The 25,102-nt window shown below is 38.8% G+C and overlaps 3 protein-coding genes and 1 long non-coding RNA gene across 12 annotated transcripts in view; 2 read left to right on the top strand and 2 right to left on the bottom strand.

The window, feature by feature from the left end:
- Positions 1-566: 566 nt before the first annotated feature.
- Positions 567-2,440, bottom strand: LOC127370929 (uncharacterized). The gene is made up of 2 exons (XR_007886316.1): positions 2,351-2,440; positions 567-703 (listed from the first exon to the last, which is right to left on the bottom strand). It is a non-coding gene; the product is annotated as an uncharacterized LOC127370929 (long non-coding RNA).
- bspry (B-box and SPRY domain containing) lies at positions 1,922-9,899 on the top strand. The gene is made up of 6 exons (XM_051413422.1): positions 1,922-2,779; positions 3,358-3,456; positions 6,918-7,148; positions 7,305-7,330; positions 7,443-7,567; positions 8,847-9,899. The coding sequence occupies exons 1-6, from the start codon at positions 2,429-2,431 to the stop codon at positions 9,380-9,382; spliced, it is 1,368 nt and encodes a 455-aa protein (XP_051269382.1). The 5' UTR covers positions 1,922-2,428; the 3' UTR covers positions 9,383-9,899.
- Positions 9,900-11,425: 1,526 nt separating this feature from the next.
- The window catches only part of coq4 (coenzyme Q4 homolog (S. cerevisiae)), a 27,576-nt gene continuing 13,899 nt past the window's right edge, over positions 11,426-25,102 (bottom strand). The window contains exons 1-8 of one of the 9 annotated variants that reach the window (XM_051413425.1): positions 17,963-18,098; positions 17,414-17,506; positions 16,884-17,036; positions 14,181-14,277; positions 13,962-14,064; positions 13,677-13,806; positions 12,563-12,656; positions 11,426-12,001 (exon numbers count right to left, since the gene is read on the bottom strand). In XM_051413425.1, coding sequence (XP_051269385.1) covers positions 11,818-12,001; positions 12,563-12,656; positions 13,677-13,806; positions 13,962-14,064; positions 14,181-14,277; positions 16,884-17,036; positions 17,414-17,471 — 819 coding nt within the window. In that variant the 5' untranslated portion in view covers positions 17,472-17,506; positions 17,963-18,098 and the 3' untranslated portion in view covers positions 11,426-11,817. The other 8 variants (XM_051413427.1, XM_051413426.1, XM_051413428.1 and 5 more) reach the window with 8 other exon arrangements.
- Positions 18,623-25,102, top strand: part of traf2b (Tnf receptor-associated factor 2b) — a 12,383-nt gene continuing 5,903 nt past the window's right edge. Inside the window, exons 1-4 of the mRNA XM_051413421.1 lie at positions 18,623-18,755; positions 22,523-22,725; positions 23,759-23,837; positions 24,066-24,164. Of these exons, the coding sequence (XP_051269381.1) occupies positions 22,550-22,725; positions 23,759-23,837; positions 24,066-24,164 (354 nt within the window). The 5' untranslated portion in view covers positions 18,623-18,755; positions 22,523-22,549. The remainder of the gene's footprint in view (positions 18,756-22,522; positions 22,726-23,758; positions 23,838-24,065; positions 24,165-25,102) is intronic.

Raw genomic sequence — 25,102 nt, 5'->3', positions numbered from 1 at the left:
AGTCCAGTGAGTGAGCACCCTCTGGAGAACAGGACTTGTATTACAGAAACAAATGGGGAAATTTAGTTTTTTTTTTATTCATTTTAATTTTAGAAAAAAGGTATATACTTGAGAAATCTTCAATTTAAAAATAGTGAGTTAATGTAAGACAGTTACAGAGTTTCCATTATGTTTTTGATGAGTTTTTAAGATTACTATAAGATTATGAATGTGTTGTTGTCGGGTAAAAAAAAAAAACTATTCTTAAAGTGACATCAGACTTTATGGAATTAATTTTTTGAAAACTCATAAAGAGAGAAAGAGGAGTGTCATCATTGTTTTAATAAAGCTTAATTATTAATTATTATTTAATATTTGTGTTTATTGTTGTTTTCCACGCTTTACACCATGTATTTATGTATCCGGCTCTTTCTTCCACAACAAACATACTGAAATCCCTTCTTCCATTCTGTATGTCTTTTGTTTTACGACTTTTACCCATGACAAAAAAGCTTCTTATGTTGAAAACAATGGCAGCCCTGTGCCTCTGCTGTTCTCATTTCAAAGTGAAATGTGTGGAAACCAACCTTTTCTCAGCCGGCATGACTCTCTTCTGTCAATCACTCCTATCCAGTTACTCACAGACACGGAGGTGGGAGGAGCTGGAGCTGCATTGTGCTAGATTGAATTGCTTGAAATTTCATCTGTTTCCTCCCAAATGTACCTATAGTTTTAAAGAAAAGTATTTTATTTGAACTTAAGTGAAGCCTTTTCATTTGTCTTTGTTTTAAAAAGTTTGCCCAAATTTCCTCTTCAGGATACTTCACCAAGTTAACAGGGAACTCGTAATATTGGAATCTACATGGTGAAAGTTAAACAGATGAGTAGAAAAGGGCACAAGTATACTAAAAAATACAAAAATTCACAGTTAAAACAATGTGTCACACTGGCACATAAATGGAAAGTATCTTCCAATAACATATATTAAGTCAGCAGAAGGATTAAAGAACATATTAGCAAATTATTTTCTTTTTCAAGTTTCTCACCAATCACATGACAGACTGTGAAAGAGGAGAAATCTCACTGCACAGACATTTTATATGAATGGACCTGGCCATTTATAAGGGCTGACCATCTTTCATTATGTATATTTGGTCTTCCTGGAAGTTATTCTTTCTGGAATAAAAAGCTTTTCCAGACTGTGGGTGTTGCTCAGTTGCTAAACCGATCTGTTTTTGAGGTGTGGCTGCTGATCCCTGGGTACACTCATATGATGAAACTGTGTGTCTATCACACCTATCCACCCTGGAAAATATGATTACTCTTCCACAGTTTCCTAACAGTTGTGTCTGGTAAACATAGGTAACATGCGCAATTAAAATACCTACAGATAATGTTTTTGACTGCTATAATAAAAATACTAAATGAGAAAATAAGAAGTCTGCAGGCGAAGTTCTCATTCAGAAAAATGTACTCATGAACTAACAAAATTAGGAATTAAAGTTGTAGTTGACAGGTGAAGAGTTTTGTCTGATGTGAAGTATAACAAAGGAGCACATTTAATCGCAATAAGATCAATTTGATTATTTTTAATCTGGTTTTGCATACAGGTGATATTGGAAAAACATTCTTATTAATGTCTTAAACCACATCGCCTTATGTCACAGTAAAAGCCCAGTCAGTCTTCTTTGACCATATAAATTAGACTCTACATTTGTAACTGAGGAGTTATAGATGAAAAAAAAAACCTGCATTTATTTGATTATTAATCAAAATAGTGATGTATCACTTTATTTACAAACACCATAGATGTAAGCAAACCTTAAACAATACAAACAATTGATTTTGTATTTGTCCTGAAATACATCATATTGGAAAGCAGGTTAAAATCCTGTGATTTTTTTATTTTATTTGTTGTCCTTTAATTTAAAGTCGGATTGTACCTTTAAGTTCTTGACGCATTCACGTGTATGCAACATGTTATTGTTATACCTAACCATGAAGTTACAGCCGCTGCCTGGTTTGGTAGTTTAAAGAAAAGCAAATCACCACATTTATAGGCTACCTTAGTCTATCTGAAGTTACTTTCTACCTGTGGTTAGGTTTCTCTGTAGCTCACAGCTGGAAATTTGAGAAGTTTTAAGCGACCTAAAAGAGGAAATTAAAGCAAGCTTATACATTAGGCTTTATAATAAGCAACTTTTTACTTTATACTGTTACAAATTTGATTACAACGTGATTTAAAACTTGAAAGGTGGTTATCAGCTGACGCCCAAATCAAACAACTGAAAACTAGCAGAGCAGAAACCTTTTTTTTTTCCCCTCTCAGCTCTGACCTCTGATGTCCGTGTTACTTCCGTGTTCCGCTCACCTGTTACACCTGTATTACAGCACTGTACCGTAAGTGCGACTCCTGCTCTGCCGGGTGCACCTGTTGCCTCACTGTGCCATGAGCGAGGACTTCATAACGTGTGAGTTAACATGTTCGTCTCCATCGGCTGACCCGGAGGACGCTTTAAACGCGGTGGAAACCGGGCCGATGGATTGTGAGCAGCCTATTTTCACCGCGCTGAGCGGCGGGGGGAAGCAGCAGCAGCAGCCGTCGACCTCCCCCGCTGCGACCACCGACACAGAGTCCGGGATCTTCTCTGGAGAGTGTGAGCTCTGCGTGGAGCATGAGTCGAAGCTGGACTGGTTCTGTGGCACCGAGCAGAAGCTCATCTGCTCCCACTGCGCCACCGTTGGCCCCTGCCACGGACACACTGTGACCCCTCTGGCCACCAGAGTAACCGCAGTCCGGGTGAGTGTGTGGAGGTGTTCATACAGCTGTATTCATATGCAACAGCTGTTTACTACTTTTTTGTTTTTGTTAATGTGTTGACTGAGCTGTGGTATGTTAGTGATTGTTTTTAAGATAGATATAATGTTTTCTTTTCTGAGGATTCATGCAGGGTAGGTAGGTTTCACTTTATGTGAAAGAGATTGCCTTCAAACTTCTTTATTTTCTATATTTCACTATTGGACTACTTGAAAAGTTTATTTTAAGAAAGTTTAGTTTAATAAATTTAGATTTTTTCCTATTTCAACTGGTTACTTTGTTGAGCTGATAATGTGTGAAAAATGTGGTAATGTATTTGACAGTGTAATATGTGTACTTCATCATTCTTTCTTGGGTGTGTCACATTTTGCAAGTGTTTTTTTTTTTCTCGCTGATTCCTCTGCATGGTATTTGAAAAGACAGGATTTTCTTGTTACGTCTCCAGCTGATGATGTTCAGGTGTTTTGATGGGCTTATTCTAAAAACCGCAGTGTGTGTGTGTGTGTGTGTGTGTGTGTGTGTGTTTTCTGTGTGTCTGTGTGTCTGTGTCTTGTCACCAGAACCAACTGGTGGATGTGTGTGAGAAAATACAGCTGCAGGCACTGAGGATTGAGAGGTTTATCGACCAGACACTGACAGCCAAAGAACACAAGCTTCAGGTGAGAAATGCCACTGATCCCCACCCACTCAACCACACTCTAATAATGACACAGAGGCAGGACCAGCTTTAATACTAATACACTCAGTGGAGCCTACAAGTACGATCTGATATTGGCTTGAAAGAGTCACATGTGCTTTGCAAACACTTGTATGTGGATACTGACCCCTATAATAAGTAGTAAATAATAAGTATAATAAGGGCAATATACAAGGGTAAAATGTGTGATAAAACAGCATTATATAAAGCCCTGGACAACAAATCTGTTCTCCAGATTTAAGAAAACATGTTGGTTTGATACAGACCATAACAAATTTCACATTGTCATGATTTAGTGAATCATATTGCAATATGTTTTTACCATATTGTGCAGCCCAAATAATATGTTTTATTCTCATTGATTAAACAATTAATCTATCAACTGTTTCTTCAATTATATTCAGAACATAGAAGGAAAAAGGTCGTCACAATTCACTAGATCCCGAAGAGACGCCTTACTCAATGATATAAAATGGAGAAAAGCGGAAAATCTGTACATTTGAGAAGCTGGAACCAGTGAATGTTTGGCATTTTTTGCCTGATAGATAACTTAATTGACTAATTATGGACTAATCGCCTCAGCAATTCTTTGAAACAGTTAATGTTACATAAACAAGGAGAGGAAAAGAAATGGTGTATGGTTAAAAAAACAATTCATATTGCCCAATTTATTATGTTAATTCATACAGATACTTACACACTTACATGCTAACATACTTAAAATGCATGGAATATCAGTAAATTTTTGCTTTCTTAGCTGATTGCGTCTTTACGTTCACTTCACCTCTATCAATTAATGACAGCTAAGTGATTTAAGATCTTTTTATTCAAAACAAAACTTTAATGCAGTATTTTGCTGTTGAAAATGCATGAATAAGAAAGAAACTAGTAAAGTACACCATGAAATAGAGTTCGTTTTTGCTGATTCAGTGCATTTATCACCACCATGCGACAAAGCAAAGGTTGTCTCTTTCAGTGGACCCGTATCTATTAACCTCCCTGAACACAGTGGGTGTCTAAAGTGGTCAGAGTTATGGTCATGCATGTGTAGTTTTCTAGGTAACAGGTTACTACGAGCAAATCAAACCTCAAGTAAACAACAGATACAGGAAAGACAAACTGTAGATACCTTATCTAATCAAGAATCACATCACTAAACCAATATGTGTTTCTCTACCAATGTATTTGTTTGTTTACGATCAGGTGTGGGAAGTTAATTGTTTAAAATGTGATTAACATCCTCTCTGTTTTTACGGGGACTCACCATCAAGTGTTTGTTTTGTAGTTTATGAGAAACAGAAACTTGGGCAGTGGCGCTATTTGACAGACATGTTCCCTAATGTTAGATTTATTTTGAAAGAAGAGTTTCGCAGCGCACTGTAGTTTCTCCTACAGGCTTGGAGTGGGAGGGTGAGGTGAGGGAGTTGTAATCTGCAACCACACCGCTAGATACCAGTAGATTCTACGCACTCAACCTTTAAGAAAATGCAATTTTTATTCACCACTTTGAGGCAGAAGTTGTGAATGCAACATTGATACTGATCATCAGCTTTTAAATTTATATAATGAAGTTGTTGGTAAACAGTTGCTTATTTACACGTCCAGCAGTTACAGAACAACATTAGCATTCATTTGAACACTTGATGAATTTTTAAAATCAATCATCATTGTAAAATGGTCTCTACCAACTCCTTTGGGAAATTTCTGGCTCTTTAGCTGCTAAATGCTCATCTATTACGAGCTGCTCTCTAACTGGTTTGTCTGCAATTTTGTGCTGAGCAGGTAGTGTTACATTGAAAACAGCTGTCTTCTGTGGCCAAAAATGACATTATAAGAGTCATGAGAGTGAACCAAAAGAGTAAGTGCGAGTCAGACTGTTAAACAATGAGTTTAAACTTGCTAGGAGTGATAATTCTCAACACTATCAGCAACCCATTTGATGTTTTTATATTTTATTTTATTATAAAAATATTGGTCATGGCTGCTTTAAGAGTCATTGTGTCTTATTTTCTAGAGGGTAGAAGGAAATCACAGGTTCTAATGGAAATAAATGAAGTGCAGGAGTTGATTGAGGATAAAACTTATGTGAGATGTGGTCAAATGCCTTGCTGTGACTTCGCCACCATTCAGAAATCAGCTTTTGTTTTTTTTATTAGTGCTAAAACTAACTACTAATAACATTAACAAAAGCTTTGTTCTTGTCCCAGTAAGCTGTGGCAGTGAGACAGCGTGAACAATACCAGGACCCTGAAACAAGCAGCTATTTCAGCCATTTTATTATTTACACCTGTGCTTTTATTGCCGTTATTACTGTCAAAATGTATATGTTAAAAAGGACAATAGTCAATTAATCAATTAGTTAATAGTCTACAATCCTGACGATTGCATAAGTAAATTTTAAAACAGAAATGCTAATCATTCACTGGTATAGGCTTCTCAAATATGATGATTTACCTGTTTTTCTGATCGTAAATTGAACATCCATTGGCTGACAAAACAAGCAATTTTAAGAAGGAATGGGTAATATGGATACAGTCCTTATCACAGTATGTGCAGTACGGTATGTTGGGATAAATTGATAACACAGTCAAACAAGGAAGATGGAAGGTTTTGTCAAATCCAGAAAAAATAAACACACTGATGCAAACCTTTAAAGTCCTGAATTGACATGAAGCTCGAAGATTTGCCCACACCCAGACGTATAAATGAGATAGCTACCGCTGTATTACCAGTCATATATTGACTACTTCTAATCTGAAGATGTCAGCATGAGCTCTGGCAACTTGTAATGGTAATTTTGTTTACATGTTCTGACATTTTGCAGACTCAGCGGTTCTTTGAAAAATTGAAAATAATCCCTACTTTTTATATCAAAATTAGTGAAGTATTTAATCTGTAGTCCAACAAAAGAGTTGCCTGTTGGAGAAGCTTTCTAGAGATTAAAATAGTGCCTTTTTTAAACGTTGCTGTTACCCAGCTGCCATGCTGTCAGATTTAACACATTAATTTAGATTAATTAAAAAAATAACGTGTTCAAAAATGGAAATTAATACATATCATTTATTGGCCTGTTATGTCCACATTTTAGACTAAATTCAATGAAAAATGTCCGAAGAGTTGGAAATAAAACTATTTATTGATTTGTAATGACACATTTAAATATTTCTAATGGCAAATGTCTCCACTACCACTTAAAGTCTCCGTGCCACTCTTTTGCCAGCCTGTGAATATTTCTCTAGAGCTTCTAGTGAACAATATTAAGCATATCTGATCATAAACTGACTTTTATAAATTTGGAAACATAACATAAGTGTATCGGCTTTCGAAATGTGATGAATGATACACATTGATTAGGCAACTGGATTCAAAACCATGTAGTTTCTCTTCCAAACACCACCCGTCTCTCCTCTTTTCTTGGTGCAGACAGCGGCGAGCAGGGCGAGGGAGCAGGTCCTGGCTCAGGTCAGCGCAGTGCGTGAAGCCCTGGAGGAGGAGGAGCAGCGTCTCTTGGAGGGGGTGCAGAGAGAGGAGGAGCGGGTGGAGCAGTGTCTCCTCACCCAGAGAGCCCACTGGAGCCAGGCTTTGGCGAGTCTGTCGCAAACACGCTCCGGCCTAGTGCACACACTGACGCACACTCCAGACACACAGCTGGCGGTGAGAGACTGGGAGATATTTGTCAGGAAGGGAGAGTTTAGGGATGACTGAGAACGTTGTGGGAAGAGCTATAAAGAATAGAGGAACTCAAATAATAGTATCGAGATAACGGTCATAAATGACTAAAATACACTTTCTTCCTCTCTCGTCTTTCAGACTAGTGTCCAGGAGATAGCTGAAAGGTAATCGTCTATCACATGACATGCTTGTGAATATATTCTTTCTCGCTCAGGAAGTACCAGATGTGTAATATCTCTTCTCCTCTTGCGGTTCGTGTGTGTGTGTTTGTGTCAGGATTGAGGAAGCAGAGGGGGTCGGGGAGCCCTGTGACACAGACCAGCTCAACCTGAACCCAGGTTGCAGTGACAGCAAGCTGCTCAGAGGTCTGTGGGCCACTGCAGTACTGCTGGGTCCGAACGGTTAGTAGATGTTTTAATTCAATCTTACATACACTGATGATGGTGATTAGCAGTTGTAAGCCTTTTACTTGGATAGACAGGGGGAGTCTGAAGGAGAGCTTATTTTGTACGGGATGAATACTTGTTGTGTATGTGATAACAATAGCTAATATATGCTCCCAACAGCAGATGTGGGAAGGAACAAAGTACACCTTACTTAGTACTTTACTTAAGTCCTTTTTTCAGGTATCTTAACTTTTTGCTTTTAAACCCTACATTTCTACACAAATATCTGTACTTTTTACTACATAAACGTTCAAAACAGGCCGATCACTTTAGCTTTAATGCATTTGAGGGGAATTATTGATTCCCCCCCCCCATTTTTTGCATCTTCCCAACATCAAATGTGTATCACACATGACAGATGTAACATGATGAAACGGACCAGACAGGGAGACTCAGCCCTATTTGAAGTTTTAATTTGCTTTGCACAGAACATGCAGGTAGAAATTTCCTTAAGAGAAACCAACAGAATACTTTTATATGTTGAGTACATTTCAAAGGCTGAACTTTCACTTTAACTTGAGTAAGTTGAATTATCTATACTACTACTTGAAAGAATGTGTGTATCTTTGCTAGCTCTCCTAAACAGAAACACCTTGAGAAACTTTTCAAGTGAACATTTCAACGAGAAAACTGAATCTGTCTTTTTGTGGCCTCCATCCAGTTCATTACTGAAGTAAAATACATTTAATATATAAATAAAATTTAAGTATTTAACTATTAAAAGTTAAAGTCCTCATTATGCAGAATGGTTCCTTTCAGTCTTACAGTATTGTACTGATTCATATAAGCAGAGTCGTAATATTTTAGCTGGTTGAGCTGGATCTAATTTGAGCTATTTCAAGTGAATATATATGATAATTATAAGCTAAGACTGTATTTTTAAGCTTTTTTTATGGAAAATAGTGATCAGAAAATTAACTACTACATAGCTGTTGCATGATTATAGTGGAGTAAAAAGTAACTGAAACAAAACTACACTGCACACATCAAAAGAAGTATAAATATCTCAAAATTGTACCAGCGTAAATGTGTTTTAAGGTGGACAAATGTCATAATGTAATTAGGGTGGCAGGAAGGGACCAGCTCAGTGGCCAATCCTCACTTGGATATTGTGTGTTGCAAAAACTGTGACATTACAGTAAACAAAGGGTTGAATTACAGTAATTAAATGTAACATGTTTCTAGAAATGCATCAGTTTGTGACATTCAACCCATCTTTGTCCTCTTCCCACAGCTCATAGATCATCTTATTTAAAGTTTGACGAGCGCACAGTGAGCCCTCTCCTCTCCCTGTCTGACGACTTCTGCACTTTGACCTTCGTAAACAAAAAAGCTCGCCAATCCCCACGCTACGACCCAGCACGATTCGACTGTTGGCCCAACGCGCTGGGTTCAGTGTCTGTGTCCTCCGGCACCCACAGCTGGATGGTGGATGTCGGCCAGAGTGCTGCCTTCAAGGTCGGGGTCTGCTACACCTCTCTGGAGCGCAAAGGCTCTGGGAACGAGGCCCGGCTGGGCTACAACAGTCAGTCTTGGGTGCTGTCTCACTACGACGGGGACTACTCCTTCTTCCACGCTGGGAAGAAGGTTCCCCTGCAGGTCGTGAGAAGACCCCAGAGGATCGGCCTGCTGCTGGACTGGCCGACTCAGACGCTGCTGTTTTACGAGCCAGACTCCAGTGCCTTGCTGTACTCTTTCACACATCCCTTCAGCGTCCCGCTGTTGCTGGCCTGTGCTGTGACTGACCGCAGTATCACCATACTGCACTGACACAACACCCACACTGCCCAAAAAACTAAATTACCTTAAACATGTGAAGAAATGCCAGAAGGAGACGACTTTCTCTAATGTAAATATAAATCAGCAGCTAAAGATCCTCCATCTGTGCAATTATGACAGGCCTCACTTTGTATTTATTCTATTTGCTTGTCTATTAGTAGCTGCTGATTCTTTTTTTTACTGTTTTTAATAATTTAATAGATCTGTCTGATATTTCTTCATCTGTTGATCATATTACACAGTATTTCCTGACTGACGATTGTTTAAAAAAATGAAATTTGCTGTTGTCTGTTTTTAATATGATTGTTTTAATCATCAGTTTCATCCCTGTAATGAGGCCTCTGCAAGAGTCTTCATAGACAATGTTAATTATAGTGGTTGATCCAGGACTGTTTTAAATGTGTGGCAAACAAACTCACTACAAATAATTTTGCTCAGTAAACCACTTATTGTATTCTCTGTCTCCACAATAGATATTTCCATGAATACACAAGGTTTCATTTTGTAATTTCCTTTGTTATAATATGTTGTCAGAGCTGAAAAGCCCTGAGTTTGTCCCTTTTGTCCCAAATTTGTTTTATTTTTTTTCCATATAACAAAGGAGGAACAGAAAAGGATAACAATAATTTAAAACACAACACTGAACAGCTCAACATAGTCAATGACGAAAAAGAGGGGGAAAAAAAGGCATAGAAAACCTCAAAACACATTGCTATCTGCAGGCACATTTGAGTCAGTTATCACAGTATCACAACCACTAACATACTGTAGTTGGGCCTGAGCATCTCACAGAGCCTACTCCATATAAAAGCTCTAGTCTAAATGGCAGATATATTCACATTTAATTATTCAAGACAGGGTTTCCATATTTGGGTAAAATGATCTGTATTGGTGTATCAGACAAGTCTAGCAGAATATGCTTCATGATTATCCTCTATACCAACCAGAGATCGTGGGGGGCCTTACAGGAAATGCGCTGCACCATTTCCTTGCACCGACGGTAAACAGTTTCCTATGATTTATGTGCATACTAGGAAGACCAAGGACAAGCGATAGAGTTTGTCCTTTTTACGCCACAGCAAGGTTTCGTTTTGTGTGCACTTGGCAATTCAAGTCAACTCACTTTAATACCAGTTGTCCTGTAGGGACTAACAATAATCAATCTTGCTCAGTTTTGTGACTCTGCAAGTTAATTGCTGCTTCCTATTTTCATTGGAAAGAACCTTTTGGAAAGGGCATAAATGTTAGTTTAACTTTTAAATTTGATGTCTGAGTCTACAAAACCACTAGTTCTGTAATTTATATCTCTCAAAGGACTTGTGTCTCTATTATCGAGTAATCTGCCCCCTTTAAAACTTGTGTGTATGTGAACGCCTCTAATTCTAATGACCACTAGATGGCAGCAAAGTCAAATGAAGACTTTACACAGCCAGCTTTACAAACATCATGAGTCATGAAACTGCGGTTTTGATGATTCATGTCAGATCAGTAAAGTATGAAAGGCAACATTTTACTCCAGGACCTCGGACAGCTACAGGTACTGACTACAATCAGACCAAAACTTAAAGCTGAGCACATTTATGCTTCTTGCTGAATGAATGGATGTGAATTGAACATTTCAGCTTTAAAAATCAGTGGGAGACACAGACGCTTATGTTTAATTTTCAGAGTAGTATTAAGGAACTAACACTGAAAGCCCATACTTAGAAGTGTGGAGTGACCTGCACATGTTCCTCTGATACCGGATGTGTTAATCTCGTACACCTGCCGAGCAGTGCACACAGTTTGACTTCCTGTTGACGTCGTTATTACTCTATAAAGGAGCCATATATTTATCCATTCATATAGTAGGTGATAAAACAGTGAGTCAAAAATAACTGCAGCAGCTGCACTGTTTTTTTTTTTTTTAACACCTGCTCCTTTCCCACCCATAGGTGTTAGTATCGTGCACCTGCAGCTGTATCATTTCTCAATAATTTCACAGATGTATTAAAGAAGAAAATGAGTCACAAGAATACCAATTGAACAACTGAATAAATGTCGCGTTGGTGTATAGGCAAGTATTTAATAACGGATATAATTTCCGTTTTTTAAATTTATTTTTGTCCATGATGTCCGTGACATTACCTCTTGAACTGGCTACCTGCTGTCTCTTAGCATCGTTTCTTGAACACTTCATCTGTTGAAATGACTTAATTTCACATTTCAGAGGAAAGGCTGACTAAACATGAAGAACAATACATTCAGGATGTAAGAATGGACAAGTCAGAGTTTGCCAAGTGTGAAAATTCCCCATTCCCTAGTCATCAATAACATCCTTCTCATACAGAAACTCCACAGTATGACACTATATTTCTGGGTGGTCTGCTATTAAAAGTCTTTTGTCCTGTGATTCCTGAATCATTCATCTCTTTCTTCCGTCTTTCTCAGGTGCTCCTCTTGTTGGCAGCACTGAGTATGACAGGAGGCGGCTCTATGTTGAGCTCTTGTCGGAGGTCTTCGAGGTTCTGCTCCCATCGTCTCTCGTAGAAGATGCTGAGGATGCAGCGGGACCGCCGACCATTCTGCAGAGCCCAAGGACCCAAGGAAGTGAACAGTGACTGTAAACGGCTAGGAGAAGGTGACAGAAGGAAGGAAACATTTGAGCGTGATACAACAATGAACAACAACTATTTTTATTTCTTATGAACGTGCCACAGCCCACTTCCTCAAACAATCACAGGGAAGTTTTGTCAAGTTACTGAATAAGGAAGGATTAATAATTTACAGAAATGGGCTACAGGCATTATGACCGTAACAATGATATATAGTTGTTGAACTGTTTCCTCTTATCTCGCTGTGGTACCACACAATAGAGCTGGATAAAAGCCTAATGAATGTGCAATGTGCAGTCCGTTAATAATTTCTTCCTGATACAAAATTTGGTTGGTTTGTTTGCAGGGCTAATGCTTTTTAATGTTAATTTGTTACGTACAGATTTAATGTGGAAACTTGTAGCCAAAAAGGTGAAATTCAGGACTTTAAAGACCACAAGGTAGAACTGAAATGATTAGGCGATTAAGCAAATACTTTTTTTACTACTTCCGATTATACTATGATAAACTATAGATAATGCTAAGTGTCTTGGTGGTCCAGTAGGTTACTGTGGTAAAAACACTTGTGGTGTTGTACCTCGAATTCAGCCGAAGTGGTCCCAACACAGCTCCAAGAGCACACATGGGGAGCCCAGTCTGAGCAGCTTCAAACCACTTCACTGCCACCTCACCTGAAAGCAGCAGGAAGGGACAGAGGCATTACTGAAGGTGGGAAAACTCAAGGGACAAGATGAAAAAAAGAGGGAAAACCAGAAGTCTCTCAACAGTCGTGTGTCGAGACAAACGTCTGTTGTGAAATCCTCATTGCAAAACACGATTCTTTCCTCTTTCTCACAAGGTTTCAGTCTCAAAAGGTTTTGTCGAGTTTTTATTAATCACTGCACTGGTTATGTTGTCAGCAAAACAGATAGCGTAGCTCAACAATGTGGTGGAAAAGGCTCTGAAAAGTAGGAAATGTGTAAAGACGACCGGAAAGGAAAACATGGAAGCGACACAATTAAGTTCTGGTGAGAATTTCATTGTTCGGTCAGCAGTCAAACGTTTCTGCTGCAGGTGTTCCCTTCAGCTTCATTTGTCTGCCATGCACACAGTAATTCTTGCTTAGCCACATCATGAACTACTGATTGTACTATAAGCCAGAATCACCGCCCCATAGTTGTATGCCTCCACCAACCAATCAAGTTGCAGTTGACATCCACAAGTGGTGAATACTTGGAAGGAATTGAATAAAAAAAAGTATAAAGTGTATTTGTTTGGCTTAATGGAAGTAATCATTATATTGCTGATACATATGTATGATTCCAGTGAATATAAATGGTCATTATTGATTGATTTATATATTCTTGAGCTTTGACTAAATAGTGTTTGTCAAGGACATTTTGTGGTCACCTTTGAGTCACCAATTCATTGTCCAACCCAATGGGAAATATGGTGTGATAGCCAAAAAGGTGTTTTGTGAAGTGACAGTGACCTTGACGTTTGACCACCAAAATCTAAATAATTTTTGAGTCCAAATGGACGTTTGTGCCATATTTGCAGAAATTCCATTGAGGTGTTCCTGAGTTATTGGGTTCACAGGAATGGCTGCTTGGCTATCGAGCTGCAATAAATTATTTGACTTTGTAGATTCCAGATTTGTGCAAGACATTGGTCTGAAGGGTAATGACTGACAATGACTGACCATGACTCACCCAGCATGTTGGTCGGCATGCCCAGCAACGTGTGCAGCAAATCGTGGACCTCTCTGTATCTCTGCATGACGTAAGCTAGCTCCTCATTGTCGACAAACTTCACGTCTGCCCTTGAGTCAGGGGTCACATGCTGACAGATAAGGAAAGGGAAAGCATGACTCAAGATGAAAGAGAAAACGTAAAAAGGAGAGCACTCTGGGTATTTGTGTCTGATGAAATCTGGAAACCAAGCCTGTAAGTATGTTTCTTTGAAAGGAGATTTACAACACATCAGTGATCACTCACATTGTCCTCCAGAAAACGGAGGTATTCTCTCCCAAAAGAGCCATCGGGCAGTGACGCCATCCTGCTCAGATCAAGCGTAGACAGACGGATTCTGGGCCTTTCTCTGCAATAACCAGTAAATAACAAGTAAGACCAAATCTTCTTCCACAGTTGAGAAAGTGCTATTTAAAAGCGCCTACATTCGAATACAAGTTACTGAATCGTGTCACTGTGACTCACGTTAGGATAGTGTAGCCTTCAGGATCATTTTTCATCCTGTCCCTAAGATTTATCAACGCTAGGTGTCCTGTCGTCTCGCCGAGCACCGCAACCATGTCTGTAGGTAGAGTTTAATGTAATTAAATGTGCACACAATAAAGATATTTTCCAATCTGATGCTGATAAACCTACAAACTAATTATTAATTGCCTCAAAATAACGTACATTTCAACTTTAAGATTCTCATACTTATATATTTTATGACTTTGTGCAGGTCGTCTTATGTGTAATGTAGCTTAAATGTACTTAGATACTCGATTTAAAGGGGAACTCATAAGGGTCAGTTTAGTTCTCTGGTTCCCAACCTGGGGGCCAGGACCACCACTAGGGGTCGCTAAAACTTCACAAGGGGTCACAAGGCCTTCTTGATGTTAATGGATGCAAGAAAACTTAAAAAAATATACACGGTATACCTAAATCATCAACATTTTACTTGTTGTTAGTTTTAAAGTTTAGATTATTAATTTGGATCTAAACTTTGAAGATGAACTCAAGATATATTCACAGAGCCTTCACTCTCAGCTATACAACCTTGTTCTGCATTAGAAAAGTACACAGTTAAAACATCCAAAGAGCTAATTCAACAATGGCCAAATGTCAGGGAGAAGAAGGCACTAAATTTGTCAAAAAATATGCCTGTTAAGTGTGTATAAATTCAAAATACACAATACAGACAGAGAATTGGATAATAAGTTCCCTAAAAGTATCAGGAAAACTTATCTCTGATGGATCTCTGAAACAAAATTGCTTGTTTTACACAAACTTCCTGCAGTTACTGGGTTCTCTATTTGGGTTAGAAGTATAGTTTATCAGTTGTTCTGTACTGTTATGAATAAGATATAATATTAAATATCCATAAAATATGACAATCAGGGGTCGTCAGTTTACGCAATGATATAAAAAGGGCTCCCTTAAGAAAAAAGGTTGGAAACCACTGATTTAATCATCACAGGGAATTCTTCTCGGCCTGGGAAAACAGCTGTTCAATCTCTTATGTGGCTCTGAGGGAAATTTTTCAAGTCTGAGAAAATGTCTGAAAATGTCATGGTTTGGTGATCTCATCAGTTATCTCGGTTTGGGTTTGGAAACAAGAATTCCTTAACAGAAAACCTGCATTAGCAGCATGTGGAGAAATTACAAAGTTCAATTCAATGACGTCACTGTATTGTCATTGTGTTATTAGGAGCCATCATTTAAAGACACCTGCTGTCCCTAAACTAAAAGTCACATGACAGATGCTGGGGCTCTCTTCCTCCCTGAAAGTTTCATCGTATTTGTTCTCATTTTCTGTTTCTAAGACTTTTTAAGCGTATACGGTAACAAAGGTCTCCAGAGAATACAAGCTTTATCTACTACTAAAACTAGTACTGAAACTGCACTTTAATAGTACTAGAGAAAAGAACCACAGGTACAGTCCCCCACAGTATCATTCGACTGAAAAATGATAAACAGGATGACATGTTCTTGTCGTGTTGATACAGACAAAACACATCTTGTGCTGGTTTATTCATAAAAACAAAATACAATGTAATAAAAATACATATAAAAGATGGATTATTGCTAAAAACTGCAATAAGACCACAAAGTTTCTGTCTCGTAATGTAGTCATAAAGGAAATGTTTTATTATTCAGTTGGAATTCATTGCTAGAGAGGTCTGACATAATTAAATCCCACAGCAAATCAATGTACAAACCAAATAACAGAGTAACCTATCCAGGTCTGAAACAGTTGTAAAGCAATTTCATTGTATCGAGCCTGAAGGTTCATTCCTCACCATGGGAATATCAGTTTGACCAAATATTCTTATCAAGAAGAAAAAGGATTTACTTTATTAATCCACAATCTTTTTTTTTTTTTTTACACACAGACCTGAAATATATACACACACACACACACACACACACACACACACACACACACACACACACACACACACACACACACACACACACACACACACACAGGGCTTATAGACATGATGGGAGCAGTTAGGGGTTCAGTGCTTTGCAGTGCTGTGCCCAGGACGAGAACTGGCACCACTCCAGCTACCCGTCCACACTCCATGTCCGTGCTGGACTTGGGAGCCGGCCACCCTCTGGTTCCCAAGCCAAGTCCCTGTGGACTGAGGAACTGCCGCCCACAAGATTGACTTACTTACTTACATTTCTTTTTAGATTTAAACCACATTTTATGGCCTTCATCAGCTAACTCCATCTGCAAATAAGGCTAAAAGCTCAGAAAGAAACTACTAAGTAAACCTTTAGATTGGTATTTTTTTGGGTGATGGTTCAATTTCCACTGGGCTGCAATGTATGAAAGATTCTCCTTGAAGCAGTTAAACAATTACGATTAAATTTTAATGAATTTCCAAAGTTTGGAACATTAGGGGGTTTCTCCTGCAACCCTGTCAGGAGAGCTGTCCTCACATTTGACTTTTTTGGCATTTTGCCGTATTTAATTACAGGCAGGAAATGTAGTCTGACTTCCTGGAGTCAAACAAGGGCGGTGCAGTTGTATGGTATGCAGCTAGCAGACGCCCCATAAGAAGACATATTTAATTTATTTAACAAAAAGAAAAAGAAAGAAATGAAAAGGGAAAGAAAGAGCAGCACAAACAATAACAGTGATGCAGCCTGAGCTCCATGCTGACGTGTGAGTCTCACCATGTCTGTAGGGATTTTGTAGTGCAGCCACACCTGACCCGACGGCCAACAGGGCTTTCTGGATGGGGGTGGTTTGGATATGTCCAGGATACAGCCCATCATAGCAGCTGTCTGTAAACCCGGGGCTACTGTGCAGCTGGTGGACACACACTGCTGAGACAAAGGTGGAGCAACATTGGGAACTTCTTATATAACTGTACCAAGATGGTCTAATAATGCAGCTGTTTAATTGCTCTCACACGACAATAACAACTAGTCAGTGATGTTATTAGGAAAGCATTTACTCCTGGGGATCATACTACAGAATTGTTTCACTTTCACTATACACTATGTTGCAACTTGTCAATAATTAGTAGCCCCTAATAAACCCCCCCCCCCCCCCTAGCATTTGCTTTTTCTCTTTCAGGGAAGTGATTATGAGCTGCAATTCACTGATAAAGAACAGCACACACTTCCCCAAACTTTTTGTGTAAAGGTTATCTGTCTGTCAGTTGGGGAAAGTTATTCTACCATATGAGCAGAGCAATAACCTGCTGTGGGTAGATTGTGGCTGTCGATCACATCATTTGCATAAAGCCCACAGAGCATTAATCACTTTATGAAGTCATGGCAGTTTCAGCTTTCTGGAAAACAAACAAACAAACAAAAAAAAAGGAAATATGTCTGCTGTTATTTTCTATATTAATAAGATCAGGAGTTTATTGGTGAAACCTGCAATTGCCTCTCTTAAAAAATGACTAAAGCTCAATTTAGTCATTCATATTATGTCAACAACTTCTTTTAAAAAGGACATTCACAATGACATCCACCTACTCGTTCAGTTGACACACTTGACATTAATATCCTGACATACCGGTAAATCTTCCACCAGACAAGACAACCATTGTTAGATTGACGTTAGCGGTGTGTATCTGATTGTAGCTCAGTCAGCTAACGTTAGCCACAGCAGAGGCAGTGTGTGTACGCTAACTAAATGAGACTTTGACATTAAAAAAGATATCCCCCCAAAAAGAAAAAGCAGTGGGTGTATTCTCGCTTTTCCAGATAACGCAGTAGAAGACACCTATGGAAACTCATACCTTTGGAGATCAATACGCACTGACGCTGTCTTAACCGTTGGAAACCTTTAACCGCACACAGCGACATTGTGGACGCGTACACGCATGCGCGGACCAGCTTCGCTACCTTTCTACCCCGGCGGACGGGCGGTGTTTGGTCAAGCCGAATGCACTGTGTAGTAGAGAGATGGCTCCGTTCTCGCCAGCTGCCCTATAACGAATGAACGAATGTAGTGTGGTAGTGCAGATTGTAAACAGCTAAAGGTTGAGCTGTCCTTCTCAGGCTAGTGCGGACAACAAAACGGTTTCGTTTTCTGTCCGACAGAGACACACTCCAGACGCCAAGGTTAGTTAGCTGAGCTGGTGCTTCTGCTTGTCAAGTGACCAGCTTGATAGTTAGCTAACCGACTTAACGTTAGTTTAAAAATAAAAACAAAACGTAGTTGTCAGTTAGTCAAACACTGCCTTTACTTTAGCCTTTTTTTTAGTTAGCTTGCCTAAAGTTGTGTATCTTATCAAGAAGTAAAGTGTTTGGTTACGCCATTAAATCATGTTTTAGCCTATAACTCAAACTGCAAAGTTAGTTATTAAAAACTACAGAAGTTATTCACAGACTAATTGACCATAAGATAGCCACACTGCCTCTGAGTCATGGAGTTGCCTGTGGTGTGTAATATAGCCTCACTTGCTGACGTGTGTGTGTGTGAGTGTGTGTGTGAGTGGGTGTAACTACCGGGATATAACTATACCGGGGTATGAAATACTCTGGTATGAAATACGTACGCCTTATAACTCGAGCAGGAGGGTTTTCAAGGTAGGTGAGTGAAGATTATGTTGTAGTTTCAGTACAGGTCGCAGGGTGGGTTCAGAGTCTAGAAACCGCTTGTTTGGAGCAAAAAAGAGATACACGGACCAAGAACATGGCGAACGGATAGGGCGAGCTATTGGGCGCCCTGTCAGCTTTAAAAAAGGCAGTCAGGGACAGTTGTTTGAGACAAAAAAAAAGGGGATACTAAAGGGGTTTGTTTGTGCTTTAGTTGTTAAGTTTTAATTCAGAGAGCAGCTATTGGTGTTGGTGATAGTTCTTCCACAGACACGATTGTTTACACTAACTTTAGACAGCTGTAACTGGACACAATTCAAGAAGTAAATGTTTTATCACAGCTTAGTTAAAGTGTAGTTAGTGCATGGCTGCTTGCATGTTCTTTGTGCTCATGTTTCTGACATTTTCAGCCACACTGTACAAAGATTTAGGTCTGCTTATTGGTCTTTTCAGGATGGTGGTGGAGTATAGTGTCTCACAAAGTGAAACCAGCATATGGTTTCTACATGAGATTGTCTGCTTTAATGATTGTTTTCACTGGATTTTTATTTGCCACCCTCTGAAGGTTTCTATGGACACACAAGCTAAACACCAGCCTCGGTGTGTGCTTGCACTTAGTTAAGGCTTGGTTCGTTGTTCGCTGAAAGGGTGTCTTTCATGTCATTCAACAGTGTTTTACCAGTGCTTACCTGTCCCAGCTTATTGAATCATATTATACCTGTTTTATTACTCAGTGATTGTGAAAGATCATAATGGGTATACCACTGCACCTTTCGTAACAGTGAACACATTTAAGTGTGCAGTTTAAATGTGTTGCAGACTTTCTGAGAATTATGACAGGGAGTGATGCTGTGACGTCCCGCTGATAAGCAGCAGTGAGGTTTTTCTAAGAAATGTAATGTGAAATATTTCTTGCCTTAAATGGGGTTTCTTCTGAAGTTGATATGAAGTAATCTCTGGTGAAACAAGACAACTGAGTGATTACTAATCATTTATGTAGAACGTGCTGTTCCACTCTCCATGTGGTAGGGAAGATTAAGCAATATCTTTTGACAAACTCATACAAAAATTAACATTACTTTGTCTTCTTAGAAAGGCTAACAAAATGTCAGTAATGGATAAGAATTTGTTAAAATATTATGTTTTACACAGAGTTAAAATTCTAATGTCATAGATCTAGCTAACAACCTTATGTTAGCACAACAGCTTTTAAATGTTTATTGAATCAAATTGAAAAAATTCCTTGAAGTATTAATGTTACTTGGAAGATGATATTGTTTGTAGCTTGCCAATGCATTGCTGGTCATATGTTGTCACTTGTGACAGTAGAAGTCTCATGATGAGCATGAGAACTAGTGCTCAGGTGCTCTAGATATTAATCTTCTGATCATGAGATTTATATAAGTCATTTTGTATAGATCATAATGAATACTAGAGGTTAGAGTGTGTCCTGTTTAGTGGGTTTCAGTGTTCATATGGTTACTGAGATGAGCTTGCAAGGCACAGTAACAGTTTGCTAGTTTCATGTATCTGCCACTTTTAATCTCACTTCTCTACAGAGATCTTACAAAAGATTTCCTGCGTCTGAGACGTAGCTTAACCTGAGTTCATCAAAAAGACGATTTAGATTTTTAAGCCATGTCAACAAAAAGTTGACTCTCATGACCAGTAAAAGCACAATGAGTAAGCCCATCTCAGCCTTATCACAAAGGCTGCTAACATTTGCATAGCTGGCTTTTTTTACATAGAAGATTTCCATAAATTTCCCCCAGTCAGCTTGTACAGGATAAATAGTGTTTTGTAACTAAACCCTGCAATGTGGGTAGAAAATATTTACTGCATCTCCACGTAGTGTAAACAGGGGTAGCTTTGTTAGGTTTTCCCCATTTTTAGGAAAAGGCTGAGATGAAACGTGTGTGTTTTTGCCAGTGGCATTTTGATTGACACTGATCAAAGATCTGCTTTGTCTCAAGCAAATGAATAGGTGGAGAAACTGCTCAAAGCTATTGGGCTTGTGTACTGTGTAGAGTTTAAACCAGATAAACCTCATATTATTATGAAACCGTAAGCCTATTGCAGACAAGCAGGGAAGATTTCATATGTGATATACTCATGTCACGACATGCAAAGTTGCAATCTGCTCATATTCTTTGCAGAATTCCCTCTGATGCATGAACTATGTGTTGACATACTATACTTGCATGCACATACATATTATACAACTTTCTGCAGCTGTGTGTAAAACTAAACCCAGCCAGGAGTGTGCACATTCACTAAAGAAGTATTTGCTCTGGGCGTGTTGGAATATGTTAGTATAAGATGACAGCATGACATCTCATATAGCAAAAACAATCCCACTTATTTTCCCATAAGGGACTTTTCAACGATAAATCATGTGCTCATTACAGATTAAATCCACTATTGCATTTACTGCTACCATTGCAGACCTGTAGGGGTCAGTGCAACACTGCTTTTCTACCGTAAAAGATGCAGGAGTTCCTCCTAGAACTTAGCATTAAGTGTACTTAGGTAACATTGTCTAACTGAAAGGAAAACCTAAATAGAAGAGAAAACCAATAGAGATGTGTTTGGCATCTTTCTGTGTTGTTCCCGCTCAGGTGCCCACAAGATTCAGCTCAATAGCACTCAAAAGCTTTGGGTTTGCAAAAGAAAACCCTTTTCATTGCATTATTGATAGATTTGCTCTCCCAACCCTTTTAATTGCATGATAAAGACAACAGCCACTCCATATACCTGTACTGACTGCACTGAATGTGTGAAATGATCAGTGACAGCTCACCGTCTTCAGTACCCTTCGTGATACTTCCACTAGATGGCAACAAAGGAAGGAATATTCTCGTAAACACAGTTGCTTAAAGTTGCTTTTCGGATGCCACAGAAAGGATTTTATTAAAGATATTGTGACCACAACCAAATTTGATCCATTGTGCATTGTGTTAAAATTAAACCTTTTCTGGACCCCCAGTATTTTGGAAGTGTAGATGAGACTTAAAACCATCTTCAGTTTTCTGTGAAATAACAGATATTGCGAAAGCTGTCTTAACATGAGCAATTTTTTCTCTGCAGAACTTCTGCTCTAACCGGTTAGAACTAACCATGTTTATCTGAGCAAGTAATAATAATTCTGTCACCAGTTTGTCAGTTACCTGACAGATGAGTATCTTTCTCATAGATATTTCTTTTTTCCTTGGTACAAGATATTGCCGATAACAGCTAGAAACACTTCACATGTATCTCATATCAGTTTCATATCTAAGGCAAGGTTTTGGGAAAGCAAGTCGTTCACAGGTTCCAATGTAGCCTTGACGAATTTACATATTTTTGAATATCATACAAACTAGGTATTACGACCAACCATTGTATTTTACTGGAAGATGCCTGCAACATTTGGCTATAAAATATAAAACACATTTTATATTTTACAGTCAAACTTAACATGGTTAAACTGGCAGACTCACAGTTTCATAATGATGAATCAGCCTTATACTCACTGTACAATTATTTGCTCAAAGGCTTAAGTACAGAACACATGTGCTGACATTGACAGTAGAGTTACACTCTGATGTACCGGTATGTCAGAAATGTTCAGTACCTAATTATTTGTTATTATATATGACATGGGAAAAACAAAACCTTGGCACTGGTATACTGGCTTTTTCCTGTTGCACAAGTATTGTGAAAGTTTGTTCAAACTTCTTGTTTGGTTGAGAGCTGTTTTCTTTGGTGTTCATTCACAGGATATAGCACCAGATTGATGGAGAAGAATGGCCCGAATTTCGTTGGACTGTGCAAACTCTTTACCAGGGATCCCCCTCAGTGTACTGTCAGTGCCCATGGAGAATAAATACAAATGTCAGCAGTGTCTCCTGGTCCTGAGGAAGCCTGTCCAGGCTCAGTGCGGCCACCGCTTCTGTGTACACTGCTTCAAGCAGCTCACCAGGTAGACTGGAGGTCCTCAGACCACCAACAACCGTGTGAAATGCAAACCCCTTCACCCCCTAATGCTTACCCTCTTGTCGGACATGCTTCAGCACATCCTGTGTTCTTATCTCTTGCTCGCCTCTGGGAATTTTTTTATGCACTCAAGATCAATTACTTTATGCAAACTCATCCCTCACATGACTGGAATCTAATGGGGTCAGTGACTGACAAGGATCTGACCATGCTGACTCATTCTAAAGGTGTCCATTGTTTTCTTTTCCACTTCTTTTTCACTGACTCACTGGTTGTTCATGAATGCAGTGTGAATGCATTACGAATACATTGGTGTGTCACCTTATGTCTAGTGATACTTTGGCAGTATCATTAATCATAAGGGCACAGTAGAGGGAATTATACTTCAAAATATATTAAACTAACTCTATATAACATGTATGTAATGGAGTCTCATTTTGCTAATCTTCCACCAACAAACACCAAAGAGCACTTGTGTGTATTTTTCACATTTCACTTTCACCTGGTCTGAAAACCACCAAGTGCCTGTGTCATGTGGATTTCGTTACATGTGAAATGCAGTTTCACATGTAGTAAACTTTAACCTTTACACAATCCACAAGTGAAATTAGTGTTTTGAAAAGGTCATTACATGTGACCTGTTTTAAAAAAAACCCTGCTGTCTATACAATTTCATCATGTCATAGTGATAGATTCACATGTTCTCTTTGTTTGTGTGCATGTGTGTTATTCATATATTTGCCCTCAACCTTTGCAAAAGCTAATACATTTCCTCGTGAATTTCACACACCTTATCGAGGTTACACATTTCAGCATTCACATAGAGCTACAAGCTTTTTTTTTTCTGCTGCTGTTGTATTGATTACTGATTCATCTACCTGAGCTGCAGTCCATACTGGTCAGCAGTTGTTGGTAGTAATGGATCAGCAGGAAATTGTTGCTGACTTTTACTGCCAACCAGCAGGGTTTTGTTTTTTGTTTTTTGTTTTTTTTTTTCACAAACCTGTTTTGTTTGTTAGTTCTGGCCCAAAACCATGTGAAGCCTGCCGCCAAGAAGAGATATATGAGGAACCCATTTCCATTCTAAATAGTAATGAGGTAAGTTATGAAGTATTTTGTTTCCAGCCAACATTGTTATTTTATGACACATCCTCCCTATCTGTATACCATTCTTCACCCCCACTCTGTTTCAAAGAGTAATATATGACTACAGTCTGACTGGTTTCCTCCACTACAGACATACACTACAACCCTTTTATGTCTGTTTGCTATTATAATTTGTGGCTTTATGAGCTCACTGAACTGTGTTCTTTGCTCTTTGACCAGGCATTTCCAGACAATGCTGCAGGTCGAGAAATAGCGAGTCTGCCTGCCAGGTGTTTGAACCAGGGCTGTAATTGGACAGGATCCATAAAAGAGTATGAGGTAAAGTATAAAGTTCAGTTCGTGGGTGTGTATGTGTGTGTGTGTTCACTGCTTTTGTACTTGAGTGTGTGTGTGTCCCATTCTGCCATATATTAACCACATGTCAGTTTACCACACCTAAAACAGTACTGTAAGTATGGTATTTTTTTTCAATCTTTCTAAACCATCAGTACATAGTGTACATATTCTACAATCCATACTTGTTTTTCTCTTCAGGCCTTAGTGCTCACATTATGAATGTGGTTGTTGCATGCGCAGTGGGGAACAGGAAGTGAAACCTAACATGCTGCCTTGGAAAGTCCCTGTGTTAGCAACAACAACTCAGTGGGAAAGTACCGGGATATAAAAGGGCTTTTAACTTGAGATTAGCATGACTGCTGATTATGGTTAGTTGACCATTACACGGTAATGAAACTGACTTTTTTTCTAGATTTACTTTTACTAGTTCACAAGGGAACTGGTGAATTTTCATGCAGACATGCAGAAACAGGAATGGATTTAGACAATGAACCAAGCTCTTCAGACAAACTGTGATTTTTATAGTAACATTAAAGCCCCATCAGAATCACAAAAGCTGTTCTTATGTTTGCCTGAGCGTTGTCTGTCTACTAGTTCTGTTTCTACTGTAAATATCTACGTGTTGGGGCAAGGTTGTTTAGTAAAGAGATTTCCTGATTATAAGTCTGTGCAAAGGATGTTTGTTGTGTTTCTTGTCTGTTTGTGGTTTTACTTAACCGTCACCTCATACCAGGATATGTGAAACTGACGTGATGGCAGGAAAATGAGCACACAAGGCTGATGCTGGAGATTATTTTGCATGTTTTGCAAATGTGGTTCCGTCTGGTTAGCTTGCTCATAAAACTTCTTCTGAAGAAGAATCACATGCTTGCTTTTGGGCTCAAACTTTGCTATAGTTTTATTTCAGCATTCGAGAAATG

The sequence above is a fragment of the Dicentrarchus labrax genome, unplaced genomic scaffold, assembly GCF_905237075.1.
Source record: "Dicentrarchus labrax unplaced genomic scaffold, dlabrax2021, whole genome shotgun sequence".
NCBI lineage: Eukaryota > Metazoa > Chordata > Actinopteri > Moronidae > Dicentrarchus > Dicentrarchus labrax.
This window is presented reverse-complemented; position numbering and strand designations above follow the sequence as displayed.